The 19383-nt window shown below is 35.0% G+C and overlaps 2 protein-coding genes across 5 annotated transcripts; one reads left to right on the top strand and one right to left on the bottom strand.

Moving 5' to 3' along the window:
• The first annotated feature begins 757 nt into the window (after positions 1-757).
• On the top strand, positions 758-5714 carry LOC121971491 (organelle RRM domain-containing protein 2, mitochondrial-like). Of its 2 annotated transcripts, none has more exons than XM_042522789.1 (4): positions 758-1087; positions 4859-4912; positions 5008-5114; positions 5196-5714. In XM_042522789.1, the coding sequence occupies exons 1-4, from the start codon at positions 847-849 to the stop codon at positions 5280-5282; spliced, it is 489 nt and encodes a 162-aa protein (XP_042378723.1). In that variant the 5' UTR covers positions 758-846; the 3' UTR covers positions 5283-5714. The 2 variants fall into 2 exon arrangements, with proteins under 2 accessions (XP_042378723.1, XP_042378722.1); XM_042522788.1 differs by having other exon boundaries at positions 760-1087; positions 4859-4927.
• Positions 5715-6556: 842 nt separating this feature from the next.
• On the bottom strand, positions 6557-18957 carry LOC121971489 (transcription factor LRL2-like). 3 transcript variants are annotated; one of them, XM_042522785.1, is made up of 7 exons: positions 18858-18957; positions 17624-18155; positions 17139-17252; positions 16670-16735; positions 16140-16205; positions 7796-7855; positions 6557-6897 (listed from the first exon to the last, which is right to left on the bottom strand). In XM_042522785.1, exons 2-7 carry the CDS (start codon positions 18143-18145, stop codon positions 6730-6732), a joined length of 996 nt encoding a protein of 331 aa, XP_042378719.1. In that variant the 5' UTR covers positions 18146-18155; positions 18858-18957; the 3' UTR covers positions 6557-6729. The 3 variants fall into 3 exon arrangements, with proteins under 3 accessions (XP_042378719.1, XP_042378720.1, XP_042378721.1); XM_042522786.1 differs by having other exon boundaries at positions 18862-18957; XM_042522787.1 differs by lacking the exon at positions 16140-16205.
• Between the last annotated feature and the right edge of the window lie 426 nt (positions 18958-19383).

The raw sequence follows: 19383 nt of genomic DNA, 5'->3' as shown, positions 1-19383 counted from the left end.
GCGAGAATAATCTTTAGTAGGGTTGGGCTACCGCCAGGATAGCTAGCTCTGTCTATGACGACTTATGGAATCAAGATTCCAAAAGTGCTTGATTCCATAAGTTAGTAGTTGTCCGTGATTTATCTCCTTCGTATTAATCCTGGGATAGATTGACGGAGACGTCGGGAGCAAACGTATTCGTCTTTTACCACCAAGAATGATAACAAGAATAATCATAAGTAGGGATGGGCTACCGCCCAAGATAACCCTGTCTATGACGATATCATCATAAAATTTATAAGATGCAAGCATCAACAATACAAAATGTAAGGTCAAACCAATCTAAACACTTGTATAAAAAAAATAATTTAGAATTTTTATTTTATTTATTTTTTTTTTGTCACTTTGTTGGAATACAATTAAACTCTCTTGATGCTTCGAGTCTCCCATAACTTTATTCAATCTCACATAATATGATATTTGATTTGAATCATAACTCTATGTTATTTATTTGGATAAAAAAATTGATTTATATATTTCTATAATGATATAATATTATTCATTTTAAGTCTAATTCATCACGACTTTATTTTTATATTCTATTAAAAAATAAATCATCATGCCAATATTAAAACTCATAATATTTTTCATATTCTTTTAACCCGGGTTGATAGGATCTGCCCAATGATTACTAATCCGATTACTAATCTGGTGATCAATTTCTTAAGTCTAGCATGAGCTTCACCTTCATTTTTTTTTTTTTCACAAGTAAACGCCTGTAACTTCCAAAGTAAACAGCGTTCCTAATACATTTCTGGATTTTGTTAAATTTTGCATTTATTAACGACGACGGAGAAGAATTTCGCCATGTCTCTGCTCACACCATCCTCTTCCTCGCTTCTGCAATCGCGCATCTCTGGCAATCCTTCGCCGGCTCCCCAGCCAACGCGATTCCTGCGCCCTCGGCCGTTGCGCTCGCTGTCCACTTCGCTTCAGCCTCATGGAAACGGCCGCAATAAGCCCGCCCTACCAACTTGCGGATGCTCCGCCTCTGACTTAGCGATTTCCCAGGAAGCTCCATCGCCTTCGTCTAGGATCTTCATCAAAGGTCTGTTTCTCTCTGGATGTTGTCTCGAATATCACATGTTTCGTCGGCATAGCAACTGTGGATTCAAAAACAACCGCAAAGTCGCACTCATCATGTTCGACATATTGTCTCATAAGCAAAAAAAAAAAAAAAAAAAAAGGACAACAACTCAAACTATTTGGATTAGGAATTATGTATGCACACTCTGCAATTAGACGGGAACGCTATGATACACCAGGAATTACATAGAAAACCGTTCTACATGAAAGAATGAAAAATTAAGAGGCCAAAGAGAAGAGTCTATTATGTGAGAGAGAAATTATAACTTTCGACGAGGTTACTCATATTTGTAAACTAACCAAACTAAAATGATAGAGATAAAACAATGTCATGAATATTCTCTTCTAATGGAAATGCACCAAGGATATTAGATGGAGGAAAATAACACCATGCAAGAAAAATACTTCCTTTTTGTCCTCTCTTTTTCTTTCTTTCTTTTTTTTTTGTTTTCCTTTTTATCTCCTCTCCTCCCTCACTTCTTTTCTCTCCATATAATTATAGGGAAGGAGTTCCTTTCAATTTTTTAAGTTATGAATTTATGGTTTAATTAAATTTAATATATTCTTAGACCCATTTAAGTTGTGTTGGGCATAATAGTGTGGGATTACTAGAAAGGGTAAAAGAACATTACTATTTAGGATAAATTACCTTAAGGTACCAATAAATAATACAAGAGAAAAGATGTTTAAAAGAGATTCATGAATTTGATGAAGTGAATGAATTAGAGTTAAGAGTTTGAGAGGTAAAGGAAGACTAAAGAAATTTGTAATTAATGTGATCAAGTGATTTAGTTGATTTGAATATTATTAGTTATTTAGTTTTCTATAGAGTTCAATAAAGGAATAAAACTCATGTAATGAATGTTAAATAAGGTGGGGCTTATATAGTTGATGTCAATGCAATCAATCTCTAGGAAGTTTGACTTAAGGGGTGGGTACATACTTGAGTTGGGTTGATTTTGATCTGGTTGACAAAACCATATTAAGTTAGAAAAATTGATATTTTTTGTTAGACAAATTTGTTATTCTCATTTATGTCAAGTGTTCAGATGCAGGATTTTGATTGTAATTGCAGGTGCAGTTTTGACTAATTTGGCTGGTAAGAGATTTCGGAGAAGTGAACTTTTGACATATGGAAGTTCTGGAGAAGTGAGTTGATGAAAGTCCCATAGGAACTCTCAACAAATAAAAGTTCCAGAGATGTGAACTCGTGACAGGTGGAAGTCCAAAATGTTTAGGTTTTGGCAATGGAAGTTTTGGAGAAATGAACTTGTAGTAGATGAAGCCTTGGTGAAATGAACTCCTACAGATGGAAGTTCGAAATGTTTAGGTTTTGGCAATGGAAGTTTTGGAGAAATGAACTCCTAGTAGATGAAAGCCTTGGTGAAATGAACTCCTACAGATGGAAGTCTAAAATGTTTAGGTTTTAGCTATGGAAGTTTTGGAGAAAGGAACTCTTAGTAGATGAAAGCCTTGGTGAAAGGAACTCCTACAGATGGAAGTCCCATAGAAGTGAACTCTTGGTAGATGGAAGTCCTAGAGATATAAAGTGAAAGTTCAAGAGGTATTTGAAGTTTGAAGTCTTGTAGGTGTGAACTATTAATGGACCAAATTCTTGGAGGTGTGAACTCTTAGAAGATGGAATTGGCAAAGGAAATGGTAGTTCTAGTATCAAACATGACGAAGAAATTGCACTTGAATAGGTTTCTCTCAAGCAAATGGTAGTTTTGGTGGTGGTGCAATCAAGTGTTCATAGTATACAGGTGAAACACTAAAAGTGAAAGTCAAATAAATAGTAGTCATGACAATAGTGCAATGTCTAGCCTTGTGAGATTGACTAGGACAATCCCTACTGCCAAACACAAAACCATTCCACAATTCATTGTAATTTGTTTATATAATCACATGATGCAATTCTTATGGAGCCCTCATGGGAATATGTTGTCTGTAAAAAACTTAAAGTCATCTTGCACTGCAGAAATAAAAATTTGTTATTAAATTTATATAATATATGTAATAATAAAAGGATCATATACTTGAAACTTGCACAGATTAGGAAATGTAGTTGCCTTAAAACTTTTAAACAACCCTAAACTCCTATCAGTTCACTAGAGCCTCTAGAGTTGATAAATGACTTCTTTTTATAATTTAAAGTAGTTTAAGGCCATGTAAAGGACTTTTGTTCAAAAAACTGCTACATTGACCTAAACTAGTCTATATTCACAAACAAACAATCCTATGCATTAATTGGACCCTTTGAAGTCAATATATTTCATTTTAAAGTAGGTTAGGACCTTGTGGAAAAGTTTAACAATATTGCTATCTAGCTTGAAGCTATTCTAATTATAAACAAATACTCATATGTAGGAGTCAATATATGCCTTTATTTTTCATTTTAAAGCAGTTGAGGGTCATGTAACAATTTTGAAAAAACAAAACGATTATTGAGAAACACACTGTTATGTGTTCCTTGGACCATCTGAAGTAGATATCTGACTTTGTTTTTTTTCAATTTAGAGCAATTTAGCTACGTGTAGAAGATTTATTCAAAACTCTTACATAGTCCTAAACAGCTGTAAATTTACAAACAAGAGTTCGTATGTGTTTCTTGAACACTTTGGAGTCAATATATGCCATCCTTTTCCATTAACATTTTAGGTTCGTGTAGTAGCTATGCTTAAAATTGTTAAATGATCCTAAACTACTATAAATTCATCACTAGAGAAGTCTAGTGGCGACAGAGATGAAGCAATGCTTGCTGCTTTGTTGGAAATCAATGGGTTGCAATAATATTTGGGCATCTTTTCTTTGATTGGACAGGTCTTAAATCGGACGAGGATAGATTTAGGTTTATTTGAGCGAGTGGATGAGAATACACCGGTCTAAGAAGGTTGAAAGGGGTATTTTCGGTAGTTTACATAAATAGGGTGTCTTTTTATCATAAAATAAAAAAGAATGGTGATTCCTTTAAATGGGATGCCCTTTTGATGTTAAGCATAGACGAGTGAACTGCTATTATTTTAAGCTTGAACATTTTTTGGTAACGGTTGAACTTGATCATTTAAATGTGTTCTTTTATTCAAGTTGTTTGTGACAATTGGTGGTAGAATGAACCTAAATTCAGGCATTGTTAGGTGTTGGAATGGGCTACATGTGTGATGATGTAGCCACCATTAATATCACATTCTATCTATAAGGGATAATTTTGGATTATGTATTGGACCTTAAGTTTTAATAGAGATGTCAAACCTTAAGCCAGGCAAATTTTGACATTCCAATTTTATCTCACATGATAACTTGTTCATTAATAACACAACTCTATAAGCTTAAATGAGAAATTGCTACTATACTCAGGGGCTTACAGAGTTGATAGTATTTGCATGTGTTTTATACAAAATTATCAGTAGTTGTTACAACAACAGGTCGGCTTTATGGATCTCTGCACTATTGGGTTTGATCTCCTATTATATCTTCATCTATATTTAAATGAATTTTATTATATTTTATTTCTGTTAACCGAGTTTTCTTTGGTCTTCCTCTTCCTTAACTAATGTCGTATTTGTCAGTCTCATATCCGCCTAACTGGGGCATGAAAGTACTATGTTGATATTCTACCATAATATGGTTCCCTTGTAGGTTTCTTCCTCAATATTTTCCGGTCCTTCCTCTCACTCACATGACTGTTTACTTTGACAACTTGCCCATTATTTTGTCATTTTAAATGATAATGCAGGACTATCTCGTTCCACATCGGAGGGGTTTTTGGCAAAGACATTTTCATCCTTTGGTAAGATTAGCAAAGGTAAACCGGCATCAACTTTTGTTTGAAGTTTTAGAGGTACTAATTTGGAAAGCCATCTAACCATTACATTGCTTTTGCAGTAAAGATAATAACAAGCAAAACCTCAAAACAGTCTCTAGGACTTGCATATATTTGGTTTGCTCGCGAACAAGAGGCCCTAATGGCTGTGAACGAGATGGATGGGAAAGTAGTTATCTTTTTTAGAACTTGACTATGGTCTCTCAGAAATACTAATTTTTAAAACTAATTTTGAGCCCTTCTCCTCCAGTTTCTTGATGGCAGGTTCATTGCTGTTAAAATCGCAGATGTTGAATCGCCCTCTAAGCAAGTAAGACCTAGACCATACAGATTCTGATTTGTATTTGGAAATTGCTCCACATACACAAGAAGATTATCAGGAAAGATGTTATCTTTGAACTAAGACTACCCATTTCAGGTTGAGATTTTATATCGTTTTGGTTGAACTTACCTTAATGACATAGATCTCGCTTGCATACGATCTGTTCTTGTTAGCTACTGCCTCAATAGGCTCTTCAGTGTTTTTGTCATATGGATAAAATATGAAAGAAGTCTAAATTATAAGTTTTTTTTTTTTTTTGAGGATTTTGGTCTCTTGTAAACAAAAAGGATTATCGACTAGATTCATCCCTTTGAAGGGGAGTCCGGGCGTAATGGAAAATTGTCACCATGTGACATTGAGGTTATAGGTTCAAGTTGTAGAAATGATTTCTTGCAAACTGTAATGTAAGACTGCATACAATAGATCTAATGTGAACCAACTCTTCCTCAGGATCTTACATTGACAGGAGCTTCATATGTTTTTTTTGTGTTTACATAGTTTCATCTCTTTCCTAACAACTAAAATTTTGAACTTAGCATGTATCAAAGCTCAAGAAGTTGGGTCGGAATCTTATTTGTGTCAAAAGAGAGAGAGACAGAGATCAGGAGATCTCTATTTAGAATCTTTCATTTGCCAAAAGTATTAGCTTTAGTTCATATGTTAGATTTGGTCCATCAATTAAGTATATTAATCCTCAGATGAAGGAATATTAAGGATGCAATATATACAAATTGATCAGTTTTTTTTACAGCTCAATCCTTTGAGGTAGAGGATTAATCAAATTACTTAAAACAAAATCATGAGTTGGACTAAGTGTGCCGCTTGGAAGCTTACCTGGGTGGATGCCATGTGTGTCAGGTTTACTGATAAGTCTGCTGATGTGGAGATAAGCCATGTCGAATGAGCTCGATGAGTCGGAGGACATTACTAGGGGTATCAAAGCATTACATATAACAAATAAGAAGAAATGAAAAGTTATTATCTCCACCATTAGTATCCTACAATTGTTAACTTCTTCCAATATTTTCTACCAAAATTTAAGCATAACTTTAAAAAAGAGTTGTTTATGGATGAAACATTGTATTAATTTAATTTTTTTTAAATGCCTTAGATGAAAAAAGGCACCTTTCATTTTCATTTTTTTTTGTCAGTCGATCCTTCGCATCCATCTATTCAAATAGCCATCTTCCCACTTGCTTTAAGAAACAAGACCTAATGAAAAGCGTATATCGTCAAATGCTAGAAGAGATGTACCAACATTTCATGGTCACAGGCATAAAACATCGCTTAAACCTCTAAATTTAACACCCCTAATTATCAAACACTCCATGCATGTGTATAGTCTCCCTAACAATTTGGAAGTTACGCTTCCATTGTAGTTTAACTAGTACAAACTTTAGAGCCATCAAAATTTTGTATGCTCAAGAGTGTCATTGTAACTCGATGTTGTGTTCCCTGGCTTCTAATCCATCTGAGGAAGGGAGTTTGCCAGAACAGTGGGCAAGACAACTAGACCCTTGCTTCCGAGAAGATCTAGTGATGCCGGCATGTTCGACTCAATCAGATGCCCCATCATTTCTTCTAGTGGTTCACCAGATAAGTTCTCATGGAGCAAGTAGTGTCCGTAGCCCTGCAGAATAACCAAAAGCTTTTTCAGTTCTGGTATATTAAACCTTTCAGATGCAATACGAATGACAGTATGAACAAAGTTAAGATTCCACAACATCGTATTCCAGATATCGTGGATGCAATTCACAATGATGAAAGGGGAAAAGGATCTTCAAAGTAAACTATCATGTCATACAGTTATGAAAATATTAAGCATGTTAGAAAAATAAATGTTAATTTCTTTAACTGCAAGCAAATAGAAATAAGTTATTAGAAGTTATAAGTTATCCAAGAAAATAGCAAAGTAGATATGACAAACACTGATATGTTGCTATCAAAATAGACAGACAAAAGACCGCTGGTTGATTAGATGCATCTAGGCACTGTTTTCTCATTTAACCTTAATTTGTGATTTCTTTCCTGCCAACAATGTGTGAATAGAACAGTCCAAAAGAAGAAGAAAAATGTGCATAGTATAGATGCCAGAAGGCATCTTAGTAACTGCTAGACATGCATGCATAATTATGCATATGGATCGATGAATCAACATTAAACTAGCAGAGTAACAAGGGTTCATGGAACACTTTGAATAAGGCAAATAGCCCAATAAAACAGCAGCAAAACTCTATCCTTTTCAAAGATATTCTCATATTAGTTTTGCATCCCAAGAGATGATGTTAAAAAATTTCAAGTTAATTATAACTGAAGTTGTGTCATGGACAAAATGACTTTTGCACATGAATTTTTTTGATCTGTCAAGAAAAGCTTTGCAAATGAACCTATAATCTACCAGTACTTCCAAGAGGATAGAAGAAAACTTAGATTAATTGTGCTAAAAAATTTCTCAACTGTACAAGAGTGAAAAGGAGGATAAACAGTTGACATATTAATGGACTAACAACCCAGAAGTAATGTAGCACCTCAACATAAACAAAAGGGTACTTTTCAGCTTCCCCATTTAACTTGTTCTGGCTCAGCACCTGCCATATATCGACATAGAAAACATTCAAACTTGATGACCTCAGCGTTTACTTGAAAAGAATATAAACATTTCGATTCAGAATCCAAAAGAGCATGAACATGAACTCTAAAGCCTTGGTTTAGAAAAACAAAAAAATGCCTTTAGTATAAACAAGCATACATTTTATAAGAATCCGATTAATGTTTCATTAGTCCCTTAACTACCACTAAATGTACCCTCGACAATATTCATTTTAGGCCGTCATCGATTGACAGAGTTGGTACCGGGATGGGTGTTTGCTCCAATAGATCTTCAGGTCAATTTTCAACAGATATAAAATACCTCGTTGGATGGCTGACCTTCACCATGCAAAAGGCCGTTGCGTTAGGGAAAAATGCCCCCGTGATTTATTGCTTGCCGTGGGACCACTTGGGGTGAGCGATATCACCTTTACTCTAATACAATATTCATTTTAACCTTTTAGGTTTCACCAAGTAACTCAAAATATCGTAAAAAATCTGTCTAGGATGTTACTTGTTACGATGAGATTATAATGTCATTTAAATATATTTTAAAAAAACACCCATAACTTGCTCCTATCAAAATCATTATCGACTCTAGAAATCAAAAGCTGATTGTCTCCTCTCAATATCTCATGGTCATTCAATCAAGTGAACACTACGCCCCATCCTCTTCTTAAGATATAAAATCGATTGAGACCTCACAGCTTCGTCCATAACCTTTTCATCATTCAAAACAGCTATCCATATGTGTCAGATGCTGAAAAATTGGAGAGCAGCTCACAATTGTGCTCCAAATTCCACCGTCAGACAGAGTCAAGCCCTTTATCCTCTACGATCAAAGATTTCCTACTTCCTTTCTCTCTGGGCAAGACTACTGATGGAAACCGTAATCCTTAAACCAGAAGGTGGGATTCCAGATCTCTATCCTCTCCTTTCCTCTTAGGGTGTTGTAGATCTGATGCTTTGTTTGAAATTGGGCATCAATTGTAACTAGGGGATTAATGCCTACTAAGTGTACTGTTGCTGACATACTACATTGTATAAAAGCATCAAGCTCAAGAAAACTTTTCTTTCTCTATTTTTGGAATTCTACCCTACCTGTGAATACTGACTGAAATCCTGCATTTTATCAAGGTGCAAGATGATTTGTAGATTAGCTTGCAGTCAAATTGATAAGATTGAGCTTTTTTGGGTTTTTGATTTTATACAAATCAGCATGGGTTCATGACTTCACTTAGTGGGATAAAGGTTTTGGTTATTGTTATATTTTTGTTACAATTTCTTGTTTATCCTAGTGATTATTTGTATGATTCTTGGTTTTCTATTAGTATATTGTCTCCAAGTGGATCTTGATAAGTGGAAATTACACCCTAGAAGTGTGATAATTTAATCAATTGAAGATAATTGGAATACCTTTGTTTTATAAGATCTTGAAGTATTTTGGGCATTAGGCCTGCATAATATATTTTTTTCCCCTATGCTCAAAATGATCTAGTGTAGATCTTAGATAAACAAAATTGAATGAGTCAACTCAAGCTCTTGGTAATTTATTTTTCCATGGTCTTTCATTTACGTCCTTTATAAGACTGAGGGCAATTGAGAGTTGCAGAGGATTGCCCTATTACCTCTAGTAAATGGGTAATATTAGTTAACTTTCGGAGGTAATACATCAAACTCATCATAGGTCATAGAATAGTAGTGTTTTTGAACCACATTATATTCTTTTTTATTAGTGTTGTCATTTACCTATTATTATTTTCATTGCATATATATTTTGGCACAGTCAACTGATCACAAATGAGCACACTTGAACACACGGACACTTGAACACTAACGTTATTACTCTTTGATCAGATGCTTTAGCTAGAGGGGATGACAGATGTTTATCATTTCATTATTAGATCATGCTTGTCCACAAGATGTTAGTGCACAGAAATACAAATCATAACACGAACACAATCAAACAAGCATCAAACCAATTTATGTGGTTTGAAACTCCAATTCCTACTCTACAAACTTATGATATGTTGATGGATCATTCCTAGAATCACTGATATCCTTTCTCCTCTTAGAATACCTTACAGAAGAAACAGAGAAACCTCTTACAATATCATATTTTTATAATAATGCAAAGAAAGATACACGTACAAGAAATAATAAAATGATACAAGTACATAACCTTTTCATAAATGAAATCTTACCTTTGCTTGCCTTGGATTGTTCACAGTAGCCCTGGAATGCAACAGCATTCTCCCTACAATAAATCATAATTGTTGTGTAGAACACCTCCACAAAACCTCTTTTCTGAGGCTTCTGTTCATCCTAGAAGCCATTGATCAGACTAAATTGCTACCCATCAATCGATTAGAGCGTGAGATCCAGTCAAGTCTGAATATTGCAGCTTGACTTATCTTCGCAAAAACTCATTATTTGTTTCTTGTTTTGACATCAATCAACTACTTCATCAATTTCAGTTGGTTGATCAACAAAAAACATTCCTATTGCTCGCTTCTATTTGACTAGTGACCTCAACGGAGGCAATTCTTGTTGTTTGCTTCTGCTTTACCCTCAATCGGCTGACCAGTTGACTCCTCCACTCAATTGCTATCCAAATCAGTCGACTGCTCTAAACCACAAATCCTAAAGCATTTTTGTGGTTTTGGGTTCTTTAGTAGATCCCTTTAGTCGAATGCACCATTAGTTCACTATTGTAACCTTAAATCTGACCAAACCAAAACTTCATAACTTTGAGTTCATCAATCGATTGTTCCATTTCACCCATCAATTAACACTTGAATTCCAGCTGCACAAAGGCTAAATCCGTGTCCTGCCAAGAAACCTCATATCTCTAGAACTCCCTCGTCTACCTAGTACAAGTCACTTCATCCTTGCCTAATATTCAGTTGACCTTAACCTACTATGACTTATTTTGCCTAGAAACTCCCCGGTATCCAACCGACTTCGATCTATCAAAACTTCCACTTACCCAACCTCAAGTCACCCTTAACTCATCAGAACTTTCAATACCTAGAATTCACTCCTTGGGACTTCACCAGTCACCCTTGAGTTGTTAGAACATCACCACCACCAAGCATTCAATCCTCATCGACGTGAGTATACTTCACTCACTTACCTAACATTCAGTCCACCGCGACCATAACCTATTAGGACTTCCACAACTAAACATCCAATCACCTTTTGATCTACTCGGACTTCTCTATGCTAACTCATCGTTAGACTTCTCCAATGCCAAGTATTTAGTCTACCTGACCCACTTGGACTTTCTATCTACTAAATTTCTAACCAATCATAACCCATTTGACTTCTTATCAACCATGACTCATTTGGAGTTCTTCCAATGTCAAGTATCCGCAATCAATCTTGACCTACTTGGCACACCATCTCCAATCATCAAATGTCATTCAAACATATTGCTCGAACATTGAAACCCAACCCAAATGATTTATTCAACTATTTAGATCAACACTTCAAACAATGTATGGTATTTTCTTTTATCAATGTCAACCAAATGTGATTGGGAAATTTGGGATCTTGATCACTTTCTTTTTAAGGTATTTAATCTTGAATCTATATCAAATCAACACTATGTGCTTGAGTATTAAATCACACCAATATAACTAATGGGTAGAAATCTTAAATTTAAATCACACTAAGTCATAGTATCTAGATTTGTCAAATCTAGATTAAGGTTCAAATTATTGTGGGATTTACATTGAAGAATAAGAGCTTAATAAATTAAGGGTTTTTTCATTGTTTATGTTTCTTAATTTTCATGGTGCATAGGAGGGAAATTGACTCCTAATTGTGTAAGACGACAATACCACCAATAAGAATTTTACGCAATTTCTCTATTAAAATTAAGGAGAGGAGGAGCTCTTGTCGTCCAGGAACTATGAGTCACACTTTGGTAACATTATTCAAAAGAATATTTGAAACATCCTATGTGCCACCTAGTAGATGAGATTCAAATGCAATAATTAAAATTCTTCACACCAAGTAGCCAGGGCTCAACCTGCAATTGTTGTAGCATTAAGCAATTGACATGAAATCTCTAGTGTCCTCATAAGATTGTCATGATACTCCATTTTGTCTAAGAAAGTTAATGATAATTCCCAAGCACACTCACTTTCCATACATGATACATGTCATGTTTCAGATGTGCCAGAGCATTGCAATTTCATAAGAAATCTGAATGAATACATTATGAGGGTAAGATCATCATTGATAGGGCAATAATCATGTGGCTAAAGAATGATATCATATATAAATTCAAAAAAGAAAGGTTTATCGAGGCATGGAGGGGAACATACAATATGCTACATGAAGTCCATGATTACCCCTCGTACAAGGAACAAGATAAACACCAAGAAGATAAAAGCCCTTAAAATTTGTTACTGTGTTGAGGAAAAAATAATCAAATTTCCAAATAGCGACACCATATATTGTTAGTGCTCGAGTGGTTTGACCACCAGTTTGATGTTAGGTAATAGATTAAAATTCAACCTTGCGTGTTATCTAATGTATGTGTCTAAGCGTGCTTGGACTTAGGAATATACACAAGGTTACAAAATGACTCAGGGTTCATGGAAGCTCGGAAAAGGGTGGTATAGGTCACTTGAGAGACCGAAGGGCAAGAAATATCGAAGGCAAGTCCAACTAGAGCAGAAGACGCAAGCAAGCAAGAAGGATAGTACGAGAAGGGAGCTAATGAGTTCGGTGCATTCGAGAGACGAGATACTTAACAGAAGAGTATACTAGTAAAGCGAAAAGGAAGCACGAGTGAGCCAAAAGGCTAAAGCATCCGCAGGACGAAAAGTTGGATGGAAGATTACCTAGGTATATTATTGTGAGATGAGTTGAGTGAACCTATATTTGGGCGACAGGTAGAACTCAACTTAGGTGAACTCAATCTTAATAGGCTAGAGTCAAAGTTTTGGGCAACCTGAAGGATTATCCGATCGACTAGAACTTCAATCAACCTAGTCTATTTTTTGGTAACCATAATTGGAGTCGACCCAATCAACAACGTGATCTAGACCAGATCCAGATATCGATCGACCGAAATGGCATTCAGTCGACCAGAAGAATTATGTGGGACGTGATCTAGATGGGAACAAGTGATCAAAGATCTAGATTGACCGGATGATTAGTTGACTTGAAAGGGCATCCAGTCGACCAGATCGTGCCATGTCAATATGATCAGATAAGCGAGACTCCTTCATGGATGAAACTGACAGAAGAAGTCAGCCCCATGTGGTTAACTGGAAGGGCTTCTGATCAATCAAAACTTTAACATGTCAACAAGCTCGTGACAACAATGCACTTTGTGTAGGTCTATAAATGGGACCAGAAAGCTCAGGCGGAAACAACAAAACGAACAAAAAAGAAATCTCATTCTCATCGTACCTAAGCTCTAAATGTTTTTACTTATTGCCTTGTATTACTTGCTGTAACAATTGCTATTGTAAGAGGTTTCTCCACTTTCGACATTTTATTGAAGAGGGGAGAAAGATAGTGGACTTTGTGTGCATAAGACCATGGACGTTGCAAACCTGTCGGCTGTGAATGGCTGTGAACCACGTTAAATCATATCATGTGGTATGTGTTTAATGTTTATTTACATGTTTATTATGTGTGTTTGTCCTTACTAAAAGCACAACAAGAGAAAGAAAAGTTCTAACTTGTCAGTGCACTATTCACCCTTCCCCCTCTAATAATCCTATCTAAGGGTTGTCAACACCCTGTCATATATAAGCCTCCGACATAATAAAAAATAGTCAAATGAGAAATAAAAAATAATTATTTAAATAATTTGTTTTGCAAATCATAGTTTAATATCTTATGTTGCATCGGATAGGAAAGTTGAAAGATAATTGTAGTAAATTATTGAAGTATAATAGCATGTCGTACTCAGGGTTTCGGCACATATCAAAATGAATTTAGGTAACTTCTTTTTAACTTATTTCACCAAAATTCTAATTCAAATGATTATTTAATTGATATAGTCTTCTTTCTAAAAGTAAGTCATTTAATTGCTATGATCTTCTCTCTAAAAGTAAGCAAGTTATGTAGAAGAATATATGAGCATATTTTGGATAAATTCAACTTGACAGACATAATAAAAAAATAACAATGATCATTTTTAATTCAATTATCTAATTAATTTAGTCTTGAGTAAAAAATCTAAATGGAAAAGCTTTAAATCATTTAAATCCATATATATTCATTTTATCTGTATTAATATATGTCAAAGTGCATCAAGTGTTGAGAACAAAATTTTAATTCAAATGACCATTTCATTGCTAGTCTTATTTTTAAAAGTAAATAAACTTTCACTAAGTGAAAGGGTATCAAATGAGTAAAACTCATCTAAATTCATCTTGACATTTCAATGTGTATCAAAGTGTACCAAATGTTGGTAAAACACTATACCCCTTAAACTGGGGAAAAAACCTCCAGTACAGAATATTTGAGATTAGATTTGTTATGAAAGATCAGTTAATTTCACAAGCAAACTAAAGTTAATAAGAGTAACCTCATGTGGGCCTCAAATTTTTGTTATGGAAATAAATTAGGGTGAAGCAACATACCTAACTGTGTTTAAAGGAGATGTTAGTTATCTAAGCATATCTGAATTCTTACATATATCCTTTTCTTTACTTAAGATGAATAAAATAGTGTTTGAGAATGTCAAAGACTGTTTATGATGGTTGCAGTCTCGCACAAAGGTGAAACCTTTTGCTAACGTTTTAACCACATGAACGACAATAACATAAAGGTGGTTGTGGGGAGAAGATGAGTCTACTCTAAAGTTCTAACGACCTAGTGTAGGAATTAAGGAAAGTACAGTATAAGAGGATGAAAGTAGAAGGAAAGGATGATTAGAGATATGTGTATTATAGTTGTGAAAGGGAAAGACAATGCAACAATTGGTACACATGTGATATCATAAGAATAATGAACAAGAGCTCGCTAGGAACAATAGGGATTGTAGCTTGTGCAAGTGACAAAGAAAAGAGCAAGTGAGGGGAGACACTTGGAAATAGGAGGATTTTTTATGGCCTCTATATGATTGTGTTTACTAAGATAACAAGAGGAGTAATTTTTGTTAATTCAATGGAGGATGGTAAGGCGTGAAGCAGGTATCTTTTCTTTGAGAGAAGAACTGGAATGTTTTAATAAAAAAATTGACCACAAAGTTTGGATGGAATTAGTAGAATTGTAATGGTTTCTGTAAGCATGTACTTTGTCCTAGTAATTTTACATCAATATTATGGCATTGTTTTGACCTATGTTCCTCAGATTTGGGTATGAGCATCTAACACTAGTGCCAATCTGAGTGTCGTATGTGGAGATTTCTTAAAAATCTAGCAGAGTTCTGGTGTCTGACACCAGTGTGGTGAGGTAGTTGAAGAGTCCAAACATATAAAGGTATTTTAACTAGCAATTTTCTGAAATTTGCTGGTTTGGTGGAATTTCTGGACTGTTGTCTTTTCCCAGATTCTTCGTGATAGAAGGTGTTCATTTGAGAAACAGAATTCCTAAAACTATACTAATCACAATAAAAAGGTGTTCATTTGAAAATTTAAACTCTTGCAATTGATTTTGTTCATTCCTTTATTAGGATAAAAGGTGTTTATTCTAGCTAAGCTGGTCCAATTAAAATCCAGATCATTCTCCAGTTGGTGCTCGCTCTACCTTTTATTGACACTTCTTGTTCCAACTTCCAAGAACATGCCATGTGGCAGTCTCTCCTTCGACCAAATTTTGTTGAAGTTGTTGCATAAGTGTTGAGAATAAAGTCTTAGGCAGATTGAACTTTAAGCAATTATGGTTACATCATCATGCCTCAACCTATTTCAGTGGTTATCAGTAACTATGTTGAATTGCTAATGAGGAAAATTTCATAGTGTAGGTTTTAAGCACCAATTGAACTACCAGACTTCAAATATATTTTTCTGTGTTCAATTCTCATAAAATTCAAAGAGATGTATCCTACAACATCAAAAAGATGCAATATAAGTTTAAAGATAACAAAACTATAGGAATAAGCTCATCTCAAGAATGCATGAAATAAGTATATGCAAAAATACTACCTTGAAGTACATAATCATACAGCTGTTTATCAGAAACTTTAAAGATATGGCACATCATTAATGAACTAAAACAATGAAATCCACAAATCAGAAATTCTAAAATAGAAAAGCAAGTAATCCACTAACCAGAAATTTTAAACCAAAATAGAGAGAAAATACAAACCTTAAGCTGAAGCTTCAAAAACTTTATATAGTCAATCACGTCATCCAACACACTTTCATTCGTATCCTATATGAGGTAAAGGTAAGGCTTCCCTTGATTGTCGAAAGAAATGTATAAATCTATCTAAACTTCATAGTTCTTGAATGTCAATCTTTTTCTGTAAATTTCCATTAATTCTAAGTGTAAAAAGTATTTGTTGGACTGAGAAAAGTAAAATCCAAATAGGCAATCAGCAGGGAGCTGTAAAACTTTGTACATCAGAGAAACAAATACAAAATAAAGAGAAACAAAGTAAAATAAATATTTAAGCACCATGTAATATCAGACACACTGACGCACACAGGAAACAGAATATGTAAAAATATGAGATTACTAATACATCATAAAACACTTCCAAATGCTGGATATTAATCTTAAACAGTAAAGTCTGCTTGTACACATATGCACATCCAAGCATAAGGCTCCAACACAAATACATGCAAGCAGTATCAATGAAACACAAGTTGCACAATAATTCTAACTTATCTCACCTGGTCAGAGAAAGGCAGGCTATCTTGCAATGCTTTAATTCCTTCAGCAATCCTGGCTTTGCGGAGCTGTCAGTACCATATTTATAAGATTTTTCATCAAGAGAAGAGGTTAAGGGCTCATGAAGCCAAGTCAAGTTTCATAACATGTTGAAATCAATCCATCAATTCAAGCAATGAACCTACCAAGCAGGCAATCTGAATGGACAGCCAACCTGGAAACAATCGGATGATCTAATATCTTAGTTAAACTTAGCAAGATATTCCAGCATCATTTCATCAACTTCATTTTTGGAAAAAGGAAGTTCAGGAAGGTTGATGTATTTCAATTGCAAGTAAAAAGATGTTTGTGTGATTCAAATTTGCAGTTTCAGGTTGCCATGGTTCCATGACCTGTATTACTTAGCATAATTTGATGTACAAGTGCACGTCCAAAGGAATAAATTTCCTAATTTTGTGCAGAGAACAATACCCTGCTATTTGTAGCAGCTCTAGCTCTAGCTTCTGTTGAGTGAGCCTTTTCCTTAGAATGAGTCTCAATGGCATTCTCTCCTCCACCAGAGTCCTCTTCTGTTGAAGCCTTACTCTGTTGAAATCGCATATGTGATTACACAATTGTATAGACAGATAGTTGGTGTGCAATTTGTTTCACTCCTAAAACATGTTGACTCAACTAAAAGAAAATGAGACAACTATGTATGTTAGAGGGAAGCAATTACAATTTTATGTCTTATACACAGGCTTATGAGAGTAAGGATATCTTAGGCGAGGTGATAACAAACCCCAAATAGTTGAAATTCACTGTTTTGTGTTGCTTTTCTAACTTTGTTGCTGTGATAACATTTCTTCTATGGCAACTTGCATTAGATAGGAAAATTGGTACAAAGTGCTTCTTTGAACCCTTTTTATTTCAATACATCAAGCAAAACAAGGCTGTAAAGCAACAAAACATCTTACCAGAGGAACTATGGCACTCATGCTGGCCTCAGCATTTTGAACAAGAGACAATGTTTTATCAAAGTTACTTGCAGATTCACCATCCATATTGCTGATGATGGGAGAGGGCCAGTTGACTGCAGAAGAACTGATTCCACTGATGGATGAGTTTCCCAGTTGATTCAGAGGAGGATTTGTGGAGAATTTTGAATGACAAAGGGTGTTGCATGATCCAAAGCTATAGTATGTTTTAGCAGCATCCATTCTAGAAATGGGCAAAACATCACCTTTTGGAACATCCACAGGGGGAACCACATAAAGTGGTCTTGGGCTTGGAGCATAAAGTTGGTTAGCAAGATTTGAATATATCTGCATACAATGCACCTCTGAAGAGAGAAAAATCTGAGAAAAAGGACATGTTCCACTTCCTACAAATTGATCTGGTGCTGGTCTTGTTTGATTTGGCAAGTTGAACATGCTGCTGCTCCTGAAATCATTTAGTTTTGCTAATGACCAAAGTGCCTCATTGCTACCCTCCTCCATGATGCTATTTCTGCATAGTCGAGTAAAAGAAACAACATTATAATTCACTTAAACCTAAAATTTATATAATAAGAATGGGATTTCTTTTGGCTCTTCATTATATTAAAAGAACATTTGTAATCTTGACGTTGGGGAATAATTTGACAAAAAGTCGATTTCCATACTGGGTTAATAGGGAGTCAGCAGCAATGTTAAAATAAAATAAAATAAAAAAAGGGTTGTCCCATACAAGACCTTAACACATTGAGATTAAAATACAATATCCTGAATTTAACTATTATAAAGCAAGAACGCATAACAAGGGATACCAATTTCTAGTTAGATATGGAAAATAAAAAACTGTATTCACATTAATTATTTTGCTTAGCCTCCAACTTTTAAGCATGTTTTGATCGCCTGGAACAAAATACCATAAGAGACACTCCCCGTAACAAGTGCTGTACAAATGAATAAAAAAGTACACACAAAATCATGTTATCTAAATCGAGACCAGGGCATCAGAAAGGCACACAGAGAAACAACATCGATTAGAGAACTCCGCGGTTCGCCATCGGGCTTGCCTTCAATGACCGTAACAATGAGCGCAAACTCGATGAGTCAAACGATACTAAAACATTAGGATCAAAAAAAGGCAAACGTTGGAGGTAATAGTCGATCAAAAAGGAAGATAGATTTTCTATTAACATGGTAGGAAGAGAGATCGGAGGCGTACGAACGAGAGGGGGATGTTCGTTGCAGCGCCGATGGGAAGCTTTCTAGGGTTCTTGCTTGCTTCCTAGACACTCTTCTTTTGGACTAAGCTTGCAGCGTACGGAGCGTAGTGGCTAGCGCACCGTTTATATAGATAGCAGACGTAAATAGACGAGCATGGGAGGGAGGACTCGAGGACGTGGCTTATTTTTGACTTAATTACCCTCATTTTCTCTATTTTCTCTTAATTTATTTATGATAGCAGGGTTGTAATTATAAATTTTTTAATGAAAAAGGAAAAAAATCATGAGAGTAAAAAAGCGGTTTTGTTCAATTGACAGAAAACTCTATTGGACGAACGAAAATAAAAATTATGAAAAAAAAAAAAAGAAAAGAGTTCATGATGAATTTATTTTTATTTACGAATTCGTAAAAAAGATGAATTATTTTCCTTTTTTTATTTACTTAATGGATAAACTGATTTATGAATTCATCAGTTAATATGTTTTTTTTAATCATTTTTTAGTCTCCATCGGCAGAAAAGAATT

Source organism: Zingiber officinale, chromosome 4A (genome assembly GCF_018446385.1).
Source record: "Zingiber officinale cultivar Zhangliang chromosome 4A, Zo_v1.1, whole genome shotgun sequence".
NCBI lineage: Eukaryota > Viridiplantae > Streptophyta > Magnoliopsida > Zingiberales > Zingiberaceae > Zingiber > Zingiber officinale.
The sequence above is the reverse complement of the archived record's forward strand: the minus strand, read 5'-3'. Positions and strand labels throughout refer to the sequence as shown.

What these genes read in the sequence shown, in the direction of transcription:
- LOC121971489 (XM_042522785.1), bottom strand. Translation starts at nt 18,145, where the DNA reads ATGGAGGAGGGTAGCAATGAGGCACTTTGGTCATTAGCAAAACTAAAT. An exon ending in TGAGTGCCATAGTTCCTCTG is followed by an intron (nt 17,253 to 17,623) that starts GTAAGATGTTTT and finishes CGATTTCAACAG; the next exon opens with AGTAAGGCTTCAACAGAAGA. An exon ending in GCCTGCCTTTCTCTGACCAG is followed by an intron (nt 16,206 to 16,669) that starts GTGAGATAAGTT and finishes TACCTCATATAG; the next exon opens with GATACGAATGAAAGTGTGTT.
- LOC121971491 (XM_042522788.1), top strand. Translation starts at nt 847, where the DNA reads ATGTCTCTGCTCACACCATCCTCTTCCTCGCTTCTGCAATCGCGCATC. An exon ending in CTTTGGTAAGATTAGCAAAG is followed by an intron (nt 4,928 to 5,007) that starts GTAAACCGGCAT and finishes TTGCTTTTGCAG; the next exon opens with TAAAGATAATAACAAGCAAA. An exon ending in TGAACGAGATGGATGGGAAA is followed by an intron (nt 5,115 to 5,195) that starts GTAGTTATCTTT and finishes CTTCTCCTCCAG; the next exon opens with TTTCTTGATGGCAGGTTCAT.